The 26239-nt window shown below is 45.5% G+C and overlaps 1 protein-coding gene across 6 annotated transcripts in view; it reads left to right on the forward strand.

The window, feature by feature from the left end:
• Positions 1-26239, forward strand: part of LOC120456782 (mucin-22) — a 34319-nt gene that overhangs the window by 4456 nt on the left and 3624 nt on the right. For 2 of the 6 annotated variants that reach the window (XM_039643790.1, XM_039643791.1), the window contains 9 exons: positions 8891-8954; positions 9032-9217; positions 9361-9875; positions 9947-10132; positions 10197-10462; positions 10524-10994; positions 11056-12015; positions 12077-13268; positions 19547-24120. In XM_039643790.1, the coding sequence (XP_039499724.1) occupies positions 8891-8954; positions 9032-9217; positions 9361-9875; positions 9947-10132; positions 10197-10462; positions 10524-10994; positions 11056-12015; positions 12077-13268; positions 19547-23509 (7803 nt within the window). In that variant the 3' untranslated portion in view covers positions 23510-24120. Of the gene's footprint in view, positions 1-8890; positions 8955-9031; positions 9218-9360; positions 9876-9946; positions 10133-10196; positions 10463-10523; positions 10995-11055; positions 12016-12076; positions 16258-16365; positions 16946-17058; positions 17508-17678; positions 24121-26239 lie in introns of those variants that run through there. The other 4 variants (XM_039643795.2, XM_044006623.1, XM_039643792.2 and 1 more) reach the window with 4 other exon arrangements.

Below are 26239 nucleotides of genomic sequence, written 5' to 3' on the forward strand. Positions count from 1 at the left end.
ACACAAACACACAAATGGCCCAAACGAAACGAGACGAAATGGCCAGGAAAATAAATCAAAATGAAGAATGGAGGGGTTTACAATTGCCACTTTAATTGCCACAAGGATGGCGTCTAAATAAATGGAGAGTTTTGTCACAGATTCGCTCAGAAATTGAAATAATTAGTTGACATTAATACATCTGAAAGTCGCTTAATTGCACACTATTTTTCAAATGAAAATATTTTTTATTTTCGCACAATAATCCAATCGAACCATACCATTTAAGATGGCTTCCATTTCTCGCAATTGAAAAGTAATTCGACAACCCTGCAAACTTCTTGCACAACTGCTATATTTCAGTTCTACTTTCACTCTCACTTCCTCTAATTTCCATTTAATCTTCCAAACAATAAACGCAATATGAAAATAATACAAATATATTACAATCACGAGGCACACAAATTTCAAAGTCATGCTTCGATCTAATTAAGTTGAGTCCGGCTAATCGGATGTTACAATGGCATTATCTTCATGGGCAGCCAAATCTCCGCCTTAACCCCTGGATACCCCTCTCTTAACCCATTGGGTTCCACTTCACGAGCCGCTGAAAATCATCCAAAATTAGCCAGTGCCCAGTTTTTTCGTTTTTTTATTTATTTTTTTTTTTTGACCTCAGCCTCTCTATCTCGACTTGGGATTTTCATCTGCAACTCAACTTGAACCTGAATGTGCATCACGATTATGTTTTTTGTTTTGTTTCCCCTGCTCCTCATGTTTTTTCACGGGTTTCGGTGTTTTTTGGTCGACTTGTTGCCGGATGCGCCAGTCAGCTTGTTTCTTTCTTTCTTTCCTTTTTTTTTTTGGTTTTTGTTTCTGGACTTAATAATTTCCACTGAACGAAATTGAAAGTGAGCAAAGGCGAAACCACAGAAGGCGCAACAACGCTTAAAATGTATAAATAAATTGTATACTAAAGCCGTGTTTAAAAGGGCATAAAAGTTACGCAAGATCACCGCTCTTCGATTGAGCTTCTTCCGTTTGCTTCGGTTTGGTTTGGTTTCTTTTTATTTGCTGTTCATTGTCTTGAGATGACATAATTGGTTCAAATGGCAAAAAGAAATGCTCGCCGCACTTTTACAACTGCTTAATTTGGCCACCGGCTATAAAATACAAAAAAAAAATCTACAAAATCCGGCAAGTGGCGGTGCAGAAAAAAATAATAAAAGAGATGAGTTGGTGTATAACACCTACCGTTAGCCCCTGCTAATTTCGCTTGGCTGGCCAATTATCGCTTAGGCCGATGATAATTGCAAAGTAAATGTGCTGCGAGTTTGTTGTGGATCTATTCACCCGGCGCCCTACGGAAAAAAGTTGGTTTTTTGGATGTTGAGGGAGAAATAGGGGGGTATTATATAGTTGAGCTGGTCCGACAGACGTCCAACTTTCGATTTCACTTTGCAGTGGCGAATTGGCAACTTACGCACCTGAATCACGCACTAAAAAATGTCGCTCGCCTGCCAATTTGTAACTTGGCTGAAAGGCGATTGACTTGCTAAAATGGTTATGTAACATATTTATACACGTGCCATTGAGAATAAGGCAAATAAAACATATTTAAACCCAAATTAAATATATCTTTTTGTGGTTAAAAACTATACTTTACTTATTTAAACCGATTTCGCGAATGCCATTAGGCAAAAATTTCCCTTCGTTAGCTTTTTCTTTTCCGTTTCTTTGACAGATGATCTTTGAAATTGCAAATTAAATTAACATACAATTAATTGATTTCTTGTCTGTATAATATATATTTTTTTTTTGTTTGCAGCTTATTTGGTATTATAGTTTTCTTTCCAAAAGCTTTCACTGCTGTATTACAAACCTGATTTTTTGTTTGCCTTTCTTGACATAACCGTATGTTGACAAATCGCAGAAATATCGTTGGGCGCTATGATAAATGACAGTAGCAAAAATATTTCACTCAAGAAGACAACGGGAAAAGTAAAGAAAAAAAAGATACATGTGTTGCACTTGCAGTTTTCTGGTTTTCATGTCATGCAAATCCACTCGTTAATCCTCCGCCGACTTTTCATGGTCAACTCAGGTGTGCGATCTGCATGGCAATTAAGGTGGCCGAACCATTAATTAAAGCATCAGCCTGACAGCTGGCCACACTGGCAGGGAAAGTTTATGGCCAAACAAAATGATTGAGATGGAGTTTTTGCACCAATGTTGGGTTTAAAGTTTCAGAATTCCTATGTGTAAATTTTTTGTATTTAATCTAATAAAAAAACAATTTGAAAAACTTATTAGCAGATACAATTAGAGAACACTCTGCTATCTTATCTTTCAATTAAAAAGTTAAGAGCTGCCGTTTTTTTTAATGCAATTTTCGTGGCTTAGCCGCTCTGACTTTCGCCAAACATCTGGCCAAAAGTGGCATCCCCCCCACTCCACACTTGCCAATCTCTATCGCCGGGCAATTTGCGTTAATGGGGAAAATTGCAGCATTAAACGGCGACAAATGCAAAGTGATAAGCGGCCAGTAGGCGCAAAAAGCGGGATACCAACTAATGGCCATTTGCAATGTCTTGTTTGTTTTGACCAACTTGATGGAGCACCTTGAAAACGAAAACTAAATCGAAAATGAAAACGAAAACCGAATCGAAATTCCCCCAAGTCTCGCAAAGACAATGTGCAGTCAAATTGAAATGATAATGAATTGTGTGCCATGATTATTAACATTCCCTGACATTTCACGTTTTATTTGCCACGATTTGATTGGATTTTGTACGCATTTCGATTAGGCGAATGAGTCAGAACACTCGAAACGGATTAGTTCCAGTTTCGGCGAGTGAATCATCAAAGTCATCATCACCTTAAATATAAAAATAAAGAATTAATTATTATATTTAAGGTGATTTAGAAACCTATTAATGTTGTTTTGAAATTCTTTGCAAATTTCCATCATACCCTTGCTAAACTCAGCTTACAACACTTACACAATTCCGTACACCGAAAAACCGAGTGGTTGCCAAAATTTGATGGAGTTCTCATTAAAAGGCAGTCGCAAAATATTTGGCGTGTAATTGGATTTAATGAACTGCCCATTGTTGGGCTCGTGACGTGACGAAAACAATGCCGAATCGCTATGATGATAATGATGATGATGTATATAGTGATGATGTTGAGTGATAGTGATGGTGAGGATGGCCAAGAGATGGTACATCATTCAAGGCAAAATGCAGAGACAATGGAACAAAACCGAGTGAACTTGAATTCTGCAGCTTGGCCAAATGCAAAAATGTTAAATGCAAATTTTGACATCGATGCAGGCACATCATCGCCTGCCGCTGAGTGGTATAGTAAATGAATGTATGGGCATTGACATTGATCACGAGAAGATGCGAAGTTGTGATCCAAAGATGGATCGAAATCGTTTGATTTGGAGTGGGGTTTTCTATTTTATTGGCGTGTACCCGGCCTTGACAGGCACTGTCTCTATTTTTCACAATCATCAGTGGGCCAGTTTCACAATCTATCGATTTGATATGGACGCTTTATGGCTCAATTGTGTGAGAGCTGGAAAACCGCTTCAGCAGATGTGTTTTCTTTTTTTTATTTTTTTTGTATTTAAGTTTGTATTTGTATTTTGTCGACCGCCGTTTGCTGACCCATAATGCATTGATCCAGCGGCCAAATAAAGATGGACATAATCTCACCCCAACTGCAGCATCCGGCGACATCAACTTTCGCTTTTCTCATCGGTATCGGTAACGGTTTTTTTTTTTTGGTTTTTAGTTTTTGTTTTTTGATTTTTGGTATTTGGTGGCCTCCTGTCACGCCAAAAGGCGATTAAGAAAGCCTCCAAGGAGCAAAAAGCGGAGCAGTCGCAGTCGTGCAAACATATCGAGTGTTGGAGCATTGGAGGCTAACCCAATAACAGGTTCCCTAAGCGGAGTCAATGACTGGGTGACTTCTGCTCCGTAATTGGCAACTCTTCGCCAAAGCAAAGTGCGTTTGTTGGCTATTTTCATTTTCTTTTTTTTTACCCGGTCGGGCGGCTTTTCACTTGGCCACTGCTTTTCGATGCCACTGAGGAAAGTTCAAACAAGATTCGGGGATGCTCAGAGTGTCATGACCCATGGATAAACTCCAGAGGGTTGAAGAGTTATAAAAAACAATTCAAGGAAATATTTTATGAATATTCTATAAATTTTTAAACAATTTTCTTGGTATTTCTTTTGTTTATCTAATTTTCTAATTTGAATCTTTGTCAATTGGACCTGGCAATTGCCCCCCTTCTATTTGCCTTCCAAGTCCGATTATTGTGTTCTGGCCGCTGGCCATGATGCAGTTTTGGGTCGTGGCCTGGTCTGTTTGGTTGCCTAATTGAAAATGCCATTCCATGGTTGGGGGACTAAAAACTGAAAACAGAATGGCCGCGACTTTTGGGCTCAGTTTTTGGCGACTGGGAAAATGAATTCGCACGCTAATCTCGATGTTGGCCAACAATGCCCAACTTTCGCACGGCATAAATCCGGGCTAAATGCATGAGTTAATGGCATCAGCTTATCGGCCATAGATCTGTGGCATTGTGCCGGTGCTTTTTGGATTTTCGCCCATCGGCGCTGTGCCTTTGGCACACCCACTCCTGAAGGCAGGGTGCTGGTGGTGGTGATGTTTTCCAAGTGACTCTCTGGCTCCACTGGACAAGTCGAGTGGCCTGTTCAAATGTCAAAACTTTTGTTTACAAAACTCTTCATCACGACACACCCGCTTGAAGTCGCTGCCTGCCAAAAATTCAAATATTCGTCGAACCATCCAGTGCCGGCGTCGAACGGGGCGTATACGCAATGTCTCTTGGGCAGACATTGATCTCTGGGTCCGTGGCGCGTTGCTTTTGTTTTACTTTTTGGGGCGTTGACATTGCGACGCTCTTTGGTACCTGGAACGTGACATGATGTGCGGCACATTCTACGTGCTACGGAAATTTCCAGTCAATTTCCAGGCGGGAGCGGTACTGCAGCGGACCTTCTTTGAATTTTAAGTTGCATTCAAGAGCCAAATTCAACTCAGCTCAGCTGAACTGAACTGAACTGAACTGAACTTTACTTTATTTTTTGTATTTTATTTAACCACAACAGCATTTTGGCCAAGTCATGCTTTTCGGCTGTGAATGTGTAAATGCTGATCTGGATGGCCAGCTGCATAGCTCTGGGATTATGAATAGCCGGAGCATTATCTGCGGAATTTTTGTGGGGCCAAGATTGATGGCCAGCAGACCCACAATTTACTCCAATATTCACACATGATTCACGAGTGCTTGGAAAAAAGGAAAACAAGCACCCAAGCAATATCCCAACACACTGCACATAAATTGGCTCTGTCGAAAATTAGGTTTCCTTACACATTTGAGTCATTTACGGGAATTCCTCGTATTTTTTTATTTGCACATAAACATGACAAGCCATATTGAAAACACTATCAAAATCAAATCAAACCAAAAGTGTATTAAGCCAAATAGCCAAAGCTAAGCTTCATTAATTTAAAAAAAAGTAATTGGTGAGTAACAAAAAATCGAATGAATAAGCATCAATTAATGAAAAATACTCATTTAAAGGCGTAAATCCCATAGTCACTAATCTGCGATAAAATGAATGTCTTGTTGGGTAATTTGATATACAAGTTATTAAACTAATTAAATTCGAATAACTTTAATTGAATACATCAGATGCACTTATTCAATTCAGCTTCAAACCGCAAAGTGAACGATTCGTTTAATTAGGGATTGTTTAACATGTCCAGAAGTATCTCTTTGTGATACCCACTTGATTCATGTCTGTCAGGCATCGAAACAAGCGGTTTCTAATGGGCAACTGATCAAGTATTGAGTATTAAGTATCTGGATCGACAATTCGCTTCTCATGATCTCAAAAGTTCTCAAAGTCACAAAGGCAAAGGCGACCTGGTTCCAATACCACATAAATCGAGAGCAACTGGCGGCGATTTATGAGGCAGTTTTTGTTCGCCTAAATTCAAGGTTAAATCCAGCTTTTATGCAAACCACACTGCAACTGAGCAAATTGCATATGTATACGCAATATTTGTGCATTTTTTTGTGTCTCTTGGTTTTTTTTTGTAATTTTTTTTTTGTTTTTTGGTTTATTTTGTCGTAATGCGATGCCTTACGTAAGCAACGGGCTCTCCAGCTGCAGTTGCAGTACATATACGTACATATATACACAAGTGAGTAGTATCTGTATAAATGTGCCACACACACTGGATCTCCGCAAGTGTTGCAACTTGTTGTCGCAGCAGCAGCAGCAGCAACAGCAACATCAGCTAACTGCAACAGCAACTTGGCCATAAATTGTACCGCCGCTGGGGCTGTAAATCCGGCCAAAACGATTCTCAATTTTGGCCCGCTGTGGAAGCTGCTGTTTCAGCGCCCTGCAGCAACATCAATGGTGTTGCAGTAGCAACAACAGCAACAGCAGCAACATACTGGACCAGGCCACATTTAGCCTGATTTTAATTGCCAACCGCTGGTTGCAATTAAAAGAAAATAAGGCTGTACAGATACAAAAGCAAAAGCAAAAACTAAAGCTGAAACTGAAACTGAAACTAAAACTGAGGCTAAAACTGTAATTGTAACTAAACTGAAAACAAATCTGGCATTTGCCTTTAAGTACATGTGTTGCCGATGTTGCTGCTGTTCACTTTGCGTAAAATCGACAAATTTGTCAAAGCAAAGAGTTTTGCTGGCCAATCAATGCGAAATGCGAATGCGAATGCGAATGCGAAATGCTCATGCGAATGCTCATGCGCATTGTACAATCCAAATTGTTGTCATTTTATTTTCAGTCATGTTGTTTAGTTTCGTACTTTTTCTTCATTTATTTATTTTTGAGTAGTTTTTTGTTTTTGTTTGTGTTTTTTTGTTTTTGGCATGCAATTTTATGTAAGCAGCTGCTGCAGTCGCTGCCATAAAGCAATGTTAAGCAATGCGTAAGCCAACTTAACCAAACCAAACTGGCCACCATGTAAATGATGGCTATATATAAATGTAAATTGCCACAGCGTTCCATAAACATATCTTGTTTACCTATGCTGGTCCAATGACCCAATCAATGTCCACACACACACACATTTTTATAAATATTTCGCTACGTTTCGGTTCGGTTCGTTTGGCACTAGGTAAATATGCCATTAACCCGCCGCCAGAATTGTCTCGAGTGTATTGGCATTTGGCATAAAAATGGGACAACATTACCGCCACATCGCAAAGTATGCCGGATATGGATACGGCTGCGATTTACGGCTAAGAGGGGAAAGCTTTGAAACGCCAAAGAGCTCAAAAGTGGGGGATACAAATGCTCGCGATGTTTTTGCAGCCATTTGAAAGTGCTTTTTGGTCGCCGCTTTCCGTGAAAATCCTGAAAGCTGCAATCTGGGTTAAGAACTTAAAAGGGTCGCCATATCCGACAGCCAATGAAACTCACTTAAGGAAGTTGCATTCCCTACTAAAAGTATTTTTTATAAATATTTAGCTGACTTTGCTTGTGACTTTTATGAGGGATTGCACTCAAGAGGATTTACCATTTTTGTTTTGCATAATTCATTAAAACAGAATTTATTGGCATTTTTATACTATCTGTATACTATCTATATCGTTTTATGTATGCAAGACCAAACAAGTGAAACTAGTTTATGTTAGATTTAACCTTTGTGACTTGTGAACAAAACTGGCCTTCAAAAGTGATGTTCATCTGTCGGCAAAGAACTAGCTGTCTAATATGAAATTAAATTCGAAATTTTAGTACCTAACAATTGGTATAAAAACTTCCCTTTATTTAAAGATAATTGCGTTTTGCGAAAAGAAAGTTCCCCTTCGGCGCGTTAATGCAATTAGCAAACTTGATTGTTCATCCCATAATCATATGGAATATAGTATACAGTATACTGTGTATACAGCATATAGAGAGGTCTTAAAGCCAGCTTGCTAATTAGTTATGAGCCACGGCAATCCAACCTGTTCGGATCTCATCGCTGCAGATGCTTTTCGATGGTGATGTTGATGGTGATGGTGATGATGCTGATGTCTTGACTTGACTTGATCAATTTTCATTTCCAAGCATTTTGTTCGCTATGTGTAAAATTCACTTCGATGAATGAACGATTACAGAGTGTGTGTGTGGTGAGCCCAAAAAAAAAAAAATAAAAGAAAAAAACAACAAAACAAAAACCGGCATGTCTCACACACACGCGCATACACAATCAAAGTCGAGTTTTTGGTACGGATTTCTTATGTAATCTGGTGTTGTTTCTCTTTCGGTTGCTGACCAAAATCCAAAGTGATTTGGGCCCATTGTGGCTGCTGTTGTAACACTTTGGCATTTTAATATGAAAATCCGTTTAAGATATTTATGAGTGTGACTCACAGAGGAGAGCAATAAGCGTATGTGTACTACTACTACTACTTCCTAGTCATCAGCAGCCAGCCGCCCCTCTTATAACACCAAAAAGTGGGGCGTGGCACTTGCATCTGATTAGCTCGACGATTTGCATATGAAATTCATCTCGTCACATCATGCCACATGCATGATTATGTAAGAGACGATTGGATGGGCGACCTTCATGGGAACCACATCTTCGAGTTCGTGTCTTTGGTCTTTTGTTTCGCCCAGATTTATGCGACCCCCCCTTCCCCCATTCCCCTCTCTCTCTTCCACCGATCCTCACCATCCATCCAAAGATGTCACTGTGTCAATGCTGATGGCTGATGGCGATCGGATCTACGATCTCGTTATGCAAATGGCTTCCGCCTCGTGTTGGCCAAAATCTTTAAGTTTGAACCGATAAATTATAATTGTAGTAATTCGCTAATGTTCTTCTTCCTTCATTGCAGTTCCGGCGTGGAGCGGCCTGGCAAACGCTCTTCCTGCTCTGCGCTCTCGCCTATTGCATAAATGGTAGGTGGTTCTAAAAATGCTCTCCAGTATCCTGTAGTAATTTGTTCCCTTGTCAATTACGTTTCCATCGAAAACAGAAGCCAGCAGCGAGGGTCGCGTGGTCTGCTATTATACAAACTGGAGTGTCTATCGGCCAGGCACTGCCAAATTCAATCCGCAGAACATAAATCCATATCTGTGTACACATTTGGTGTACGCGTTCGGTGGATTCACCAAGGATAACCAAATGAAGCCCTTTGACAAGTACCAGGACATCGAGCAGGGTGAGTGGACAGACAAACGCAGACACGCCCCCGTCCTTCCGGCCAGTTAATTTGACTCGGCTTTAATTTCCTGTCCGTCTGATGACGATGCATCCCTTTATCCTCATTGCCTCTCTCTCTCTCTCTCATTCTGTCTCATCCAGGTGGCTATGCCAAGTTCACTGGACTCAAAACGTACAACAAACAGCTGAAGACCATGATTGCCATTGGCGGATGGAACGAGGCGAGCTCGAGATTTTCACCATTGGTGGCGAGTAATGAGCGTCGGCAGCAGTTCATCAAGAACATCCTGAAATTCCTGCGACAGAATCATTTCGATGGCATCGATCTGGACTGGGAGTATCCAGCCCATCGCGAGGGCGGCAAGTCCCGGGATCGTGATAACTATGCCCAGTTCGTCCAAGAGCTGAGGGCCGAATTCGAAAGGGAAGCGGAGAAGACCGGACGCACTCGTCTCCTGTTGACCATGGCAGTTCCTGCTGGCATCGAGTACATTGACAAGGGTTACGATGTGCCCAAGTTGAACAAGTATCTGGATTGGTTCAATGTGTTGACCTACGATTTCCACTCCTCCCACGAGCCATCGGTTAACCATCATGCTCCGCTCTACTCGCTGGAGGAGGACTCCGAGTACAACTACGATGCCGAGTTGAATATTGTGAGTTTGCAACATATTATCTTTAGAAGTATCCATTATCTTACTATATAAATTGTTCTATATCCCTACAGGACTACTCCATCAAATACTATCTGAAAGCGGGTGCAGATCGTGACAAGCTTGTCCTGGGCATACCCACCTATGGCCGATCCTATACTTTGATCAACGAGGAGAGCACCGAACTGGGAGCACCTGCAGAGGGTCCGGGCGAACAGGGTGATGCCACCAGGGAAAAGGGATACCTGGCCTACTACGAGGTTGGTTGATGACATAGAAAATATTTGTAATGAGTAGTAACTAACCCACTTTAAACCCCACCAGATCTGCCAGACCCTCAAGGACGACCCCGAGTGGACTGTGGTGCAGCCGAATGCCAATGTTATGGGTCCCTATGCCTACAGGCGCAATCAGTGGGTGGGCTACGATGACGAGGCCATCGTGCGCAAGAAGGCCGAGTATGTGGTGGCCCAGGGACTGGGTGGCATTATGTTCTGGGCCATCGACAACGATGATTTCCGCGGCACCTGCAACGGAAAGCCATATCCTCTTATCGAGGCTGCCAAGGAAGCCATGGTGGAGGCATTGGGGTAAGTGAAAGGATTACTGCGGCGTCGCGCAGGAACTGCAACGTTTTTCAATCCATTTCAGACTGGGCATCAACGAGGTGGCCAAGCCAAGTGGACCACAGAAGCCATCCAGATCTCGCAGTCGCGATAATGCCAACACCAGGAACCGTCTTAATGGCAAGACCGAAGCTCCACCCAGCTCCAGGAGACCCAGCGCCACAAGAAGGCCAACTGTGAGCTCCACCCAGCCACCACCGCCGAGCACAACCTTCAAACTGACCGAAGCCGAGGGATCCTCTCTCTACATTGGAGGCAGGGCATCCACAACGCCGCCACCACCAACGACTCCCGATCCAGGTTCGGACTTCAAGTGCGAGGAGGAGGGCTTCTTCCAGCATCCGAGGGATTGCAAGAAGTACTACTGGTGTCTGGATAGCGGACCGTCTGGTCTGGGTATTGTGGCTCACATGTTCACTTGTCCATCGGGACTGTACTTCAATCCCGCTGCCGATTCCTGCGACTTTGCTCGCAATGTGCCCTGCAAGACCAAAAAGTATGTATACACTTTTAATTTGTATTATTTTTATTACTAACCCATTTTTTGTTCACTTTAGATCCACAACTGTGGCACCAGTGACCTCGACAACGCCGACAACCACCACAGTGCGTTCCAATCGAGTGACAGCTGCTCCCACGGCTCGTCCAGTATATCCACGAACCACCACCACCACAAGCACCACGACCACCACAACGACAACTACTCCAGCCAGTGTTGATGAAGATCTTGAATATGAAGAGGATACCGATGAGCTGTCGCCAAGCAAATCCACCGATGCTGAAGAGGATCCACAGGTGATCAAGGAACTGATCGATTTGATTCGCAAAGTGGGTGGTGTGGAGCAGCTGGAGAAGCATCTTTTGCGTAACAAGGATGGATCGATAACATTGAAGGAAAACTCTGCCACTGGTGCAGCCACTACTCCGTCAACTATAAGCAAATCTCTGTATGATCGTGTGCTGAGTCGTCCTGGAACATTGAATTCCTTCAGCCGCAATCGTTTCAAGATCAGCGAGGCCACAGAAACAAGCACTGAAGCCACAGCTTCGAGTAGTTCGTCAAAGAGTCCTTCGACTCTCACCTCCAACAGCAACTCCAAATATTCGTCAGTTCTGCGGGGCAACAGTCGTCAAGGTCCACAGAACGAGGGCATTGAAAAATTGGCTGAGTTCGATGGTTTCCTAAAGGAACGCAAGCAATATGTGACCATTAATCGCCATCGATCTGCGAGTCAGGGAGATGATGAGGAGCTTGCAGATCAGCAGGAGGAGGAGGAGAATCTGGCCGAAGTTCAGACAACCACCCGTCGTCCTTTGAGCTCTATCACTCCGTCTTACACAAGTCTTAGACGTGCAAGGCCCACCACGGTGGCACCGCCAGCAGAAGAATCCAACGTGGAGGCAGAGCAACATACCCAAACACAAGTGAAATCCTATGCCACCTTGAGTCGCACTCGTGGACGCACCACGGCACCACCAGAAGTCACGGAAGCGGCGCCCAGTTCGACAACCAATCGGTAAGTGGTTGCGATATGCTTTAAGATGGTATTCAATAATCAAAGAATCTACGCTTTTCAGGTACAAATACTTTGAGCGTACACGACCCACTAAGAGTGCCGCTGCCGAAGATTCCGAAGATCCCACAGAAGACGAAGAGGAAGAGTACGAGGACGAGCAAAAGGATATTGTTACGGTACAGAGCAAACAAACCACAAACACACGTAAATATGCGAGCATCGGCCGCAGAACAACCACCACTACAACAGCAACACCAGAAACTACAACAACAACCGCCGGCACTGAGACTGCCAAGGCCAGCACCACCACCACCAACAACAACAACAACAACAACAACAACAACCACTACAACAGCAGCAATAACAACAACAATGCGAAACTGAATAACCAAATACCAACAGAAGAGAACATCTCAACAACACCCAGCACCACCGCTCAATCCGAAACCACCACCACAACTAACGAAACCACTGAACCAAATGAAAGCACCTCAACCACCACCACATCCATAACTAATAACCTGCATACCATCACCACCACCACCACCACCACCACACCCACACCGATTGTAGCATCCACTGTCCCAACAACAACCGCCAATGGCATTAGCTCAGACTCTCTGCTAGCCACCGAGTTGAGCGAGGCCTCACCCACCCACCTTTCTCCCAGTCCTGACTTAGAAACATCAACACCGACAACAACAAGCACAACAACAACAACAACGGAACCCGAACTGGACACCACAACAACCACACCGAAAACCACACCAACAACAACAACCACAACGGGAAACAACGAACTGAATGACGTTAACAACGTGGACGAGGACAGCGAGGTAACGAAAACCAAGACCCAATACAAGTATGCAACCACCAACCGTCGACGTATAACCACAACAACAACAACCACCAACAAGAACAGCAACAACAACAACAACAATGCAGAAGCTGCGAACGATGCTAGTCCAACAACAACAAACGGTTTGAGTAGTTTAAATAGCATTAGAACCAACCCGGGCAGAAGGCAACCCCCCCAATCAGAGCAGACCCAAACAACAACCACCGAACCAAACCTTTCTAGTCCCCGACCCTTTGGTTATCCCCGACGTCGCACACGACCCACAGCTAGCACCACAACCACCACTATCCCCCAAACTGATAATGATAACAATACCGATAATAACGTAAACGAAACCGATGCAGTTGCGCAAGTAGTGAAGAAGACACGACTATCTCCAGGGGATAGGCCCAAGGTGAGTGCCAGTCTTCCAACAGCAACCGCAATCAACACACGAACCAATACCTCCCCACTGCACCACCAAGAATCCCAAGTAGAAGTAGCTGGTAACGGTGGCAATGATAGTAGCTTAAGGCATGATGTAGTTAGCTCTAGTTTAAGTCAATCCCAATCCCAATCCAACAAAATCGATGCCAACGACCACAGTACCACCCAGCAGCATACCAAGTACATTTGGCGTGGGGTGCGTGGTCCTGTATCGCAGCGTACAGTGATTCCCAATTCTTTAGCGGGAGACGACAAGGACTCCCGACGCTTTGCCGGCAAGCAGTTGAACACCGAAACAATTGCGGAAGACGAGCTTCAAACCACCACCAAGTTCCGCAGTCGCCGCTTAAATTCCGCCGAAGACGAGTCCGAGGTGGCTCTCGAGGTGGCCACAGCTACGCCATCGCCCGGTTCCCGCACCTACCAAAGCATCCAACGCTCCGCCAGTAAAGCGAGCATAGATGACTCTCAAATCCACTACAAAGCCATCACTCGCGATTCCGTAGGCGGTGCTCATCTCACCGCAGGACGCAGTTCCAGTTTTGTAAGGAATGTTGGCGAAGCAGCCAAACCAACACCACCGAGCCAACCTATTAGCAGAGGTGGACAGATTGTGGAGAGCACCACCGAAGATGAAAATGTGGCTGCTGAAATAATCGATGACGAAAGGAGGGGAGAGACGAAGGCACCTGCAGGAAGCGAGAATACGGATGACAGCAACACGGCAACCGAACAGGAATCTCCTGAAATTGCAACTGAAGCTGCACCACCACAGCTCGAGATTACCACTTTGCCATCAGAAAATTCAGATGTCAGCAGTTCTTCGGAAGCATCTGTAAGCAGCACCACCGAAGAAAGCATCAGCAGCACCGAAGAATTGAAAACTGTCGTTGAAGAAGCCAACGAACATCTGAGCTCAGAAACCGACAAACAGTTAACTTCAGAGAATGATAACGAAGAATCATCCACGGAAATCAGCTCTTCTGAAGCCCCAGTTAGCAGCACAACCGTACAATCTAAAGAGACTGAAACTAATTCAGAAGCCAGTGATAAAGAAATTGCCTTGAATATTAGCGCTGGATCCAGTGAAGCTCCTGCAAGCAGTACAGAATTTCTGGAAATTAGTACCACAACTAGCAACCCAGTGATTCTCCAAGAAGATTCTTCGACAACAGGACGACCCCGACGCCCAATTAACCGCTTTAGCTCAACCACTCCAGCAGCTGCGCCAGAAGAGGAAACCACCTCCACCGTAAACCCAAGACGGCGCGTTATCGTGCGCACCAGAACCAGCACCACTGAAGCAGAAAGTGAGGCTCAGACAACCACAGAAGGACCAAGACGACGCAGTTTTTACAGAACCAGCACCACAGCGGCACCAAGCAGCTCCACTGAAGCTGACAGTGAAGCCCAGATATCTACCGAAGGTCCAACACGTCGCTCTTTCTTTAGAACTAGGACCACTGAAGCAGCTAGCAGCACCACTGAAGCAGCTAGCAGCACCGTTGAAGAACTAGGCAGCCCCACAGAACCAGAAATTGAAGTCGAGACAACCAGCGAGGGTCCAACGCGTCGTTCGTTCTTCAGAAGCAGCACCACTGTGGCGCCTAGCAGCACCACCGAAGAAATCAGTAGCAGCTCCGTAGATGATGATGTTAAAGCGAATACAATCACTACTCGTCGTTCGCTTTTCAACAAGCAGGCACCAAGCTCCACGGAAGCCACAACCACAACAACTGCAGAAGGCTCCGATGTTAGTAGCACCACCAGGCGTAGTTTCTTCCGTACCAGCACGACCACAGAAGGCACCACAAGTACTGCAGAAGACAATGCAGAAAAGGACATTGAACACGAGAGTGAGACGACCACTGCATTGCCAAAACGTCGAGTTATAGTCAGAGGCAATTTCAGGCCGCGCAAGGAGGGAGATCTCTCCTCTCTTCTGGCGGCAGATGCCAACAAGCGAGCCAGAAACAACCACAGCACTACAAGCACAGAAACACCTGCTAGTCAATCACCTACATTCCATGAAGAAGATACAGAGACACAACAACCACAAGCTGAGGAGAAGACAACCACTGGTCGGGCTTCCTTGAATGCCGTTCGAAACCGCACCACCACAAAAACAGAAAGCCTAGGCAATGGAATCACCCGCACGCGCACCACCTACGTCCGCACTCTTGACGCTGGCCAAAAGGTTGTGAAACGCATTCACACCAAAACCATTGAAGAGAAACCCGCAGAGTACGAGTACATTATCGATGAAGTGACCCATCCACCACCGCCGAGCACCACGCCTCGCACTGTGACCCGCAATCGAGGATCGGTGCGCTTCCAGAGCAACGATCTTTCTTCGCTGCTGGCCTTGGACTTTGCCTCACGCAACAATCGCAAGAAGCAGGCCCAAACAGAGACTACGGTTACCAAAACGCGAAGACGCCTACTTAAGAAACCCAAGGAAACCATCGAGCACGAAGAGGTGGAAGAATTCGAGTATGAAGCGGGTCAGGAAGCCGGCAACGAAGTTGAGGAGGCGCCACGTGTGAGCACAACAGCCAGGACTATAATCCGCAGAACTAGACCGACAACTGTCAGAACCACTACGGAAACTCCACAAAATCTTGAGGCTAGTACCCGCAGGGCAAGCTTCGCTTTCAAGCGTCCCTCTAAAGTAAGCACAACCACTGAGGAACCAACAACCACCTCTACTGAACCCACAACATCATCAGAAGCTACCACAAGGAGAGTTCTCGCCTTCAGAAGACCAGTGAGCACAACCACAGAGAGCTCACCGAGTTCAACAGAAGATGAGTCTTCGACTGAGGAGGCAACTGCTGCCCCCTTTGAAGCTACCACCAGAAGAGTTCTTACCTTCAAAAGACCTGTCAGCACAACAACCACCCCAGCTCCAATTGAAGAAGCGTCCACGGAAGAATCCACCACTTCTTCTTTAGAAGGTACCACCAGAAGAGTTCTTACCTTTAAAAGACCCCTCAGCACAACAACCACTCCAGCTCCAATTGAAGAAGCGTCCACCGATGAATCCACTCCTGCTTCCTTAGAAGGCACCACCAGGAGAGTTCTCGCTTACAGAAGGCCCGTGAGCACAACAACTACCACACCAGTCCCTGTTGAAGATGAGTCTTCTGATCAGTTGGCAGCGGCCAAGCAAAAGCTTATAAATCGCCTGAAGTCCAGCACCACTACGACAACTACAACCCCTGAAACAACAACCACCGAAGAAGACTTAAGCGAACTTAAAGTACAGCTGAGCAATGCCATAAACCGTTTGCAAACGGAGAATAAACTAGAAGGCCAGACAGTTACTAAGGAAAGTGAAGCCACAGAAGATGAAGGCGATGATAAGCTTTCTTTGCCCATTTACCACAGAAGGAAGTACTATCAGTATGTAAAGGATTCGCCAATTACCTATATCGACAAGTCCCCCGCACCACCGGATATCGAAAGTGTGACTGTGAACATTAAGCAGCAAATTCATGATGTGTTCAATGTGAGTGAAAATGAGACGCCACTTAATTCACTGGCCGATGACGGAGAGACGGAAGAGCATCGGGAGGCTATGGCGCAGGCCAAGGAAATCAATGCCGAACTCGGTCATTTTTTATTAAAAACCCCCGGGTCAAAGTAGGTCACCCGGGGGCAAAGTTGGTCGGATCAGGAGAGGAAACCCTAGATGATGATGATGAAATAACCGCTGAAATCGATGAGGATGAAGATGATGAACTTCCCGATGGGAGAACCAAATCCCAGCGACAGGGAAAAACATTCAAAACAATACCACTAGCAACGGACTCGAGCAATGAGACCTCAAAGATAGTAAGCCTTTCGCTTCTGGAAGAAAAGGAAAGAGGCGAAGATGAAGCCAGGGCTCTACGCACCTACACCAGACTAAACCGCACCCGCTTGACCCTATCCACCAGGTTGCCGGAAAAGAAACCAAGTGAACCACTAGACACAACGACCAGGAGGAGCTACAGCGTTCCACAGCGTTTCCGTCTTCGCTCAACAACGCCCATACCTTCGAACACAGAAAACAGTGAAGAAGACGAGGAGGAAACTAAAGACAATGAAGGACCATCGCGCAGCACAACAACTGCGACACCATCCATCAAAATACCCACCAGAAGACTTTTTACGCCTAGAAGGCCTGTTAGTGCTGTAGAGGAATCCAGTTCTACTGATATCCGTAAGTATTTTCACTTGTCTCAAGTAAAAATATGGAAACAATTGTAGTAATGCAAGTACAAGTGGTATGCCAAATGAAGTCAAATCACTTTTGGTTGCATTTCAGTTTCCTTGCTGTATGAGTGTTATGTCGAAAAAGAAAACTAATTGAGAAACATTTTATTTATTTAAGGTAAAGATAATGACGAAGAGTTTAAGGTGGAATCGACCACAAGACGCCTCTATGCCGGCCTAAATAGATTGAGGGGCAGGGGAAGCACCACCACAACCACCGAGGAAGCAACTGATTCAACCACCGAAGCAGCAACCACAACAGCCAAAAGTACAAGGCAACCTTATGTGGGCATTAGTCGCAGAGTTACAACTACAACGACCACTGAGAAGTCAGCGGAAAGTAGCACTGAATATAATGGCAATGAAGACGATGATGCGGAGTCCACCACTATAACTGCTGAACAGGAGGTAAACAATGATGCTGAAGGAAATAAGGTGGCAATCAAAGAAGCAGAAGACCCAGTTGCCGAGAAAGCTCCCGAAGAGACTGAAGTCGACAGCACTGAGGAACCGGAACTGGAAGCTTACATAGACGATGACAATGAAATCCCCCAGGAAGAAAGCGGACACAGAACAGAAACCACTTCAACGACCACAACAACGACCACCAGTAAACCAGCAAGCACCACCTCACGTCGTCAGTTGGTAATTCGTCGCCGTTTTAATGGCACCATAACAAGAACCACTACGGTTGCCCCACTAGCCGATGACAATCTCGAGAATGAGATCGAACCACATGATACGGAGAGCTCAAGACCAAAAGCGGCCACTACAACTCCACCACGGCGGCAACTTTTAATACGCCGACGCTTCAATGCGACCAGCAGTTCAACAACAACGACAACTGCAAATCCTATTGCCGACAATGAAATAGATCAGGCCGGCGAGCCAACAAGTACAACGCGTCGAACGATTCTGTCACGTCGGCGATTTAATGCGACTTCCATCACAACAACAACCACGCCGGGATCAACGAACGGCGACGAGATAAGCACACGACGTCCGTATGCGGCCTTGAACCGCTCACGTAATCGCTTTACAACACCGCGAACCACAACCACCGACGGTGCGCAGGAGGACGATGATGACGATGATGATGATGATGATGATGAGGAAGAGAAGCAGCAGGCACCGCCACGAGCTGTCTTCCTGCAAACAAACCGCCATCGCGCCCTAAAACCCACCCCCGAAGAAGAGGAAGATGCTGCAGCTGCGGTGCCAGCACGTAAGCCACCCAATTTCGCCGCTCGTCGCACCACCGCTGCACCACTGCGAGTTAGCTCGAGTACGCGCCGCAATCTGGTGGCAATCAATAGAAATCTCTACCACCGAGCGGAGGAATATGACGAGGAACAGCCCGAAGAGGAGTACGATGAAAACGAGGAGGGGGATGATGATCAGGAGGAAACTGTAGATCCCCAAGTCACAAGCACCACAGCACGTACACGACTAAGTCAACTGCTAGCCAACAGGCAAAGACAGCCACTCAGGACAACCACACAAAAACCGACAGAGACAGAAAGCAGCGATACAGAAACTGACGCGGACAACGAAGATGAAAACGATGATGAAAACGATGATGAAGATAACGATAGCTCCGCCGAGGTATCGAACAGTAACCACACACTAAACCACCACACGAATACTTTGGGGGGTGGCACCACTAACCCTAACAATCTTACTAACCGTAGCACCACCGCACTGAATGTAGCTAGTCAACGTAGTAACAGCACCGTAGCCAATTATATTAATCGATTCAAGTCAAACAGTTACACAATCAAAAACAAACCAGTCACAGTCACAGCTAATATTAAGGCAGATAGTACAGATAAAGATAATCATAATGATAATGATAATGATGGAGATAATGATGTTGATAACGATGATGATCACGATGCTAGTCTAGAGAATGAGGGGGAGGAGAAAACGAGTGGGGCTGGTTTGAATGCCTTAGGTAATGATGTTAATTCCACACGACGCTTTCAGAATCGTTATCAATTGAGCCGCACCAGAGGCAGCACCACCAACACCACCCCAACAACAGCAACAACAACAACACAACAACAACAACAGCCCCAAACAACAACCACCGCCAGACGATTGACGTTTGGGGGCCGTCAGCGCGCCCAGGTAACTAAACTAACCCTAGTCGATGAGCAGACTGAAGAGACCGAGACTAAGGGTGTTGCCCGCGAAGAGGAGGAGAAGGAGGAGGAAGAAGACTCCAACGCAACCACCACAACAAGCACAACAACCACAACCACCAGCAGACCAACACCGAAGCGCATACGTGTGCTCAAATTCCGCAGACCCTTAAATAGCAATAGCAATAGTACCACCTCCAATGTAGATAGCACCACTAATAGCGCCACTGACACTAACCCAGACACCACCACCACAGCCACACCAACAACAGCAGGTCAAAGCACCACCACCAGCAACAACAACAACACCACAAGCACCACCGGCAATAAGCGTTTCCGCAAGATTGTTCGCAAACTGAGGCCTGTGGACTCAAGTACTGCGGCCAGTGTGGATAATTCCGATGAAACCACCCGTAAACCTTTCGTTCCCAGCCACACCAGATTTGCGGATCAGGATAATGACCTTGTCAATCTGCGCCAGCGCATCAAGGAGCAGCAAGCACGTGGTGAGCCACAAGATGGGGTAATTAGCAGTCGTTTCAAGACCCTGGGCCAAAAGGACGATCAGGATGTGTCGGAGTTGCAAAAGTTGAGGGACAAAGTGAAGGCCGAGCAGGCGAGGGGAGAAGGTGAACGGGGCGTGATCAACGATCGTCTGAAGAAGCTTCTGGCCGAGAAGGGCTCGAGCATCTCTAGCCAAAGAGAAGAATCCTCAACTGATGACGACTCTTCGTCGGTTTCCTCGGCCAGACCCTTCTTCAAACGAAAACTGGTGGCACGTAGACCCTACACACCACCCTCGGCCAGTGGTGGTGGCACCACAAAGGCCCCACTGACATTTAGCACCACCCGACCCACGGCCAAGTTCGTGCGCAGAAAGAACGGAAGATTTGATCCCTTCAACTCGAGTGTTCGCAATCGTGGAGAGGGCTTTGTGAGAAGTGATCCGCGAGGATCCCGACTGCCTGGAACCGATCGCTTCAAGTCGCAGGGTAATAACGAGGATGATGAAGAGGTGGAAGAGCGACGCGAGCAACCACTGCAGAATCAGTTTGCAACCACTTTGCGCCGACCTTTTGTCCCGAAGACGCGACCAGTACTGGACAAGGCCAAGCCCCAGCAGGAAGATGGAGCAGAAGACAGCGAGGAGGAAGACGAGGAGGAGGACTCCGAGGAAGATGGAGACGAAGAAGAGGATGAAGAAGAAGAAGAGGAGCAGAAGGAGAAGCCAGAGGTAGAAGAGGAGAATCCACAAGAGGACAACAAGCCGACGATTAATTCTCTTTACAAGCCCAAGGATAATCGAGCTCCACCGGGTAGTCGTCCCACATTTGGAACCACCGGAAGTGGCTCACCACCAACCGCATCCGGAAATGTGCCCTTCAATCCCCGCAATCGCCCATCAAGCTCGGCCAATGCCAATAACACACCATCCAACCGCTTTGGCACCACAAAGCGACCCCGTGTCGTTAACCGACCGCCGGGCGTGGCTTCACCTAACTTGACCTTGAAACCGGTGGCCAGTGATTATGAGCGCACCACACCGCTGACTCCACTGAAGCCGGCGCCATTTATACCCAGCAACAATAGGAGTTACGAGAGGAAGTACTCGGGTCCATCCACCGAGGCCGCGGAGACGTCCAGCGAGAATTCCCTGATAGAAGATTTGAATATCGACGCACTGAATGCGCGAAACAAGAAGATCTTCGACAAACATAGTAAAAAGCATCCGGCTCTGAAGCCCAAGGTGGTAAAGGTGGAATCCGAGACGGGATTAGAGGTGGAAACCGGTACGGAGGTGGCGGTGGAAGAAGAAACCACCGAGGTGCAGCAGCTGGAGCAGGGCTTTGTGACCACCACACCCAGTACACCACCATCACCAGCACCAGCACCACCCAGCACACAGTCAGACACAGCCACCACCACAGACACGCCACCAGAAACTAAAACTGAAACAGAACCTGAAACAGAACCTGAAACAGAAACTGAAATTGAAACTGAAACTGAAAATGTAACCGAAATTGAAACAGCGACCAATGCTAATGAAGCCACTTCCGTCAATTCACAGGATCAAACCATCTCGAGCACCACTCAAGCACCACCGCCGGCCACAACCTTGTTGCATGTGTTCACCCTCCTGGAGGGTGAGGGCCAAGAGGAGGAGCCAACGACCAGAAAGCCAACGGTTCGCCTCTATCCCACCATACAAACGGAGGTGGTGCCCAAGCACAAGTTAGTCGAGATCAATCGCATTGTCGAGATTAATTCCAAACAGGCCAAGGCATCACAAAGGAAATCCAAGGCGAATAATGACTTTGGCGTCTTGATGGTGGAGTCCCTGCCCCACGTGGAGCAACTGGGCGAGATCAGTGTGGTGAAATATGTCCACTTGGTGGATGGCAGTGACATTCAGATCAACGATGGGCACAGCACAGTGGCCGATTACACGCCCACCGAGCCCACATCAGCGGCTCAAGGTCCTGTCTCGCTGCCCGTAAGGAATTCGCTGCCAGAAACCGAAGGCGCTGACACCGATCGCAGTGGCAAGTCCTTGGTGCCCGAAGTTCTGACTGCCGCATTGGAGACCTCTACCATTTCGCTGGAGGGACTTTTCGATTCGGCCAGAAAGGGCAAGCAACTGAGCAGCAATACAATCATTGGCGAAACGGAGGAGAGCACCACCATTGGCAGTAGCAGTAGTTTGGCCACCGAAACCGGGGAGACCACCACACCGGCACCCACTTACGTAAGACCCATTGTACCCCTCCTAAGACCCGAGTCCAATGAGTCCTCGCCGCTGGTCATTTCGATAGCCAACCTCGATCAGGTGATACTGAGCAAGGTGCAAAATAGTCAAACCACAGTGGCCACCGAGGCTGCCAGCGACTCGAATTCCGCCTTCTCTGTGCGCCAGCCGCTGGTGGTGCAGGCGCCCATCAGCAGTGGTGCTCAGGCGATCGACATACTTAACACTCAAGATCAGGCAATCAATGGTGCTATTGGTGTGAACATTGATTCGGTTATACAAACAACAACCACCAGGCCCGATGACGATCAGGTGGCTGAAGAAACCACAATCTTTAGCATTGAAACGGCCACAGAGCCACAGCTTAACACACAAACCACAACTCCCAAAACAGAAGCCAACGGTGAAACACTAACAGCCATGCCAATTGGTGCTGTTATTATGGGTCAGTTTGGCCAAAACACACAGTCAACAACAACCACTGTGGACAATGACAACCAACTAAATACTCAAACAACAAGCTCAATTAGCAGTGGCGCTGTTAGTTCCGAAGCTATTGGTGGTGACACACAAACAACAACCGCCGACAACGATCGCCAAGAAAACACACAATCAACAGGCACAACAACAAGTGAGATTAGCAGTGGCGCTATTAGTACCGACAACAACCACACGACAACAACCACACAGACAACAGCCACCGGCAACAGTTCCGAAACAACACCCACCCAAACATTAACCACAATTAGTGAGCCTATTGATGGCAGCCCCAATTTGAGCACACAAACAACAACCACCAACAACAACACCACCAGCACCACCAGCACCACCAGCACCACCAGCACCACCGCTGTGGGCAGCAAAGTTAGCGAGGCAGTTAGCTTTAGTTCCGAGACGCATGTGGTGCATCGCAAGAAGATGGGTCGCAAGGGGCGTGGCCGACGCCTGCGCAACCGCAAAACCACAACAACGACAACAACCACAGAAACGCCAACAACAGAAACGCCAACCACGGTGGAGGCGACATTCGATGACACCACCACAGTGGTGCCAGAATAGGTCACAAAACATTCAATACAAACACAAGAAACCAGAGAAAATCAGCGTAGTTAGTTATTTCTAGTCTTAGCCCTTATCCAGTCGCAAGATTTGCCAGAGTGAAGAAGAAGAGAATCTTCTGCGAGCTTAACCCTTTCGTTGCCGAACCGTAGATAATTGGCTGCGTTGCTTTGGCTTAACAACAACCACGGCGAAACAAATTAAGTAAACAACTTATTTCGGCTGCTTTAATAGTCTTTCCAAAATTTCCAGTGCTGCTGCTTTTAATTCGAATACTCTACTATATACATTTTTTTTTTGCTATGTAAATTATTTAAACAATTCGTATTCTTCGAGCTGCCATACCCAAACAACAACTACAACAACACCCGACACACACACAGACATTCACATCCACACTCACACACATATGCGCACACATGCAGATGCGAGAAGTCTTTCCTTGGTTCAAATATAGATATTCTAGAATATATATAATTATCTAGAAACACAACGACCCTCAGTGGATTACAAACCTATTCAATTTGAAATAACTTTAAATGGCTTTCACCAGGCGCAGTTCTCTCTTAATTCTATCTCTTTCCGAATAATTCTTTTTCACTCTTTCCCTCCCTATCCGAAATACTTTAAGTCTAGCTTTAGTTGTAAAATATTTATGCACAACAATAAAATAATGAACAAAAAGAAACGAACTATACAAATTATTATTGCCACAACAGAACACAAACAACTTCCCCCACCTTAACCCCCCGCAAATGTATATATAATACATATAGGACTTCAAATTGGGAAACTATTGTACATAACTAGTTACATTTTTTACATTTTTATTTCATAATAATTTATTTTCTTGTTTTCATTACATTTTCAAGTTTTACATTTGCAGATCCTGTTAGGTAATCTTTGGCATTAGGTAGTTAAACAAAAATTTACTTATTGTGTATTGTAAATATAATTTTGATTTATTAACTAATTGGTTAGGTTAGAGTTTTTTTTTATTCCCAGGCAGTTTAGGTCGTGAACATATATTTTTTTCATGAATTTTAATTTACTTGCAAGACATGCTGTAAAATGTTTTGCTTGAATTGCAAAGGTTACTGAACATTATTTTTCAATGGAAAAATTCCCCAGCATGCTTTAGCAATTATAAATGCATTTATTTGCCCCTCTCCATCCGCCTTTCGATGCTCTTTCAAATGTCACTTGTAGAATTGCTCGCTATGTGCTTAGTCATTAGCCTGTTCTTCTCTCTATTTTTCTTTTACTTGTGGTTTTTGCCTTTGTTAAATGTCAGCCCGGCTCTATCAAGTTGTTTTGTATGTGACGGCTATTGCCTCATGCCTATTCATAAGTGCACATGCACTGTGTGTGTATGTAAGCCTGCCTGGATAATCGGTTTCAACTTTCGATGAGTCCGCAAGATGTGCGAAGTCAGCAGGAAAAACGGCACATACAAAAAAAATTGAAACAAAAAAGCATAAAATAAAAACGAGTTCAGCTAAAACAATTTGCAAATTGCTGAAAGAGAGAGAGGAACTCTGCAGACGAGACATGTTTCATAATCGCTTGCTAGTCTCCTCGGAACGATAATTGCCAAAAGTCAAATCACGCGCCGCATAACAAACGCGACGAACTGACAGGCGACACCAAAAAATCAGGTTGACAAAAAGTCGTAAACGAATTTTTCAACAGTTGGTTTTTTTTTGTGTGTGTGAAGTGGGCTTGGAAATTTTTCCTTTTCAAAGTGCCCGTGAAATGAAAAATCTCATTTAAAAATAATAAAACGTTGAGCCGCACAAAGCAAACAAAAAGCGCGGACAATGAAAAGAAACCACAAAAGAAGATCAAAGGTGTTGCACTCAGGGTAACAGGCTTTTGTCATCATCATTTTGTTGAAGAGTACGTAGAAAAAATAAATAATAGGGAGTGTTTACACAGACAAAGAGGTTAACGAAACGGGCCCAATGATATCTTATAGGTGTGGAAATGTAATGCCACTTCAAAAACGAGTTGAGCTTTGAGTTAAAAAGATTAGATACATTACCTTACCTTACCTTAGCTGTTTTTTTCTACAACTTAAAATATTATGTTCATATTTTTTAAGGGCAGCCCTTTTATTTTTATAGCATTTCTACCTACCAATAAACTTTTCTCTTTCATTTTATTTGCCCTTGAACAGCGGCACCCTATTCTCGGCCACTGCTTTCCCCGCCGCGTTCGTGTCTTAAGTCTTTCGTTTCGCCACTTTCACAATAAGCCCATTGAGAAGCCAGCAAATCAGCGGACGACGCCCTGCACGCATCATCAGTCTTCGAGCTGACCAACGCTCTTGCACAATATTTAATCAAAAGCCCAACCAGTACCAGTTTCTGGGAACCAAAAACCAGCAAACTGCGCATCTGCCAAGGAGAAACAAAAAAGTGGGAATGTTGTGGATTCAGAGATTATGCAATCACATTGGCATGCGGTCGAGTCGCATTGCCAAATACCGCAGATGCCAAGCAGCAATTCGGGCTTCGATCTGCGCATCTGCTAATCGAAGAAGCCCATCAGCATTATGCAAGCACCGTGGCTGATGCGTATTTTTCCGGCCCATTCATTATCTCGAAGGTGTCTGCGGCATTGACACCAAAAATGTTCTCAGCAGTAGCTCTCTCTCTTTGTGATAGAGTCTTAGTTGAACTCAAAAGGAATTTTTAATATATATTTTTAAATATTAGCTAGCGTGTT

Source organism: Drosophila santomea, chromosome X (assembly GCF_016746245.2).
Source record: "Drosophila santomea strain STO CAGO 1482 chromosome X, Prin_Dsan_1.1, whole genome shotgun sequence".
In the NCBI taxonomy this organism is placed as follows: domain Eukaryota; kingdom Metazoa; phylum Arthropoda; class Insecta; order Diptera; family Drosophilidae; genus Drosophila; species Drosophila santomea.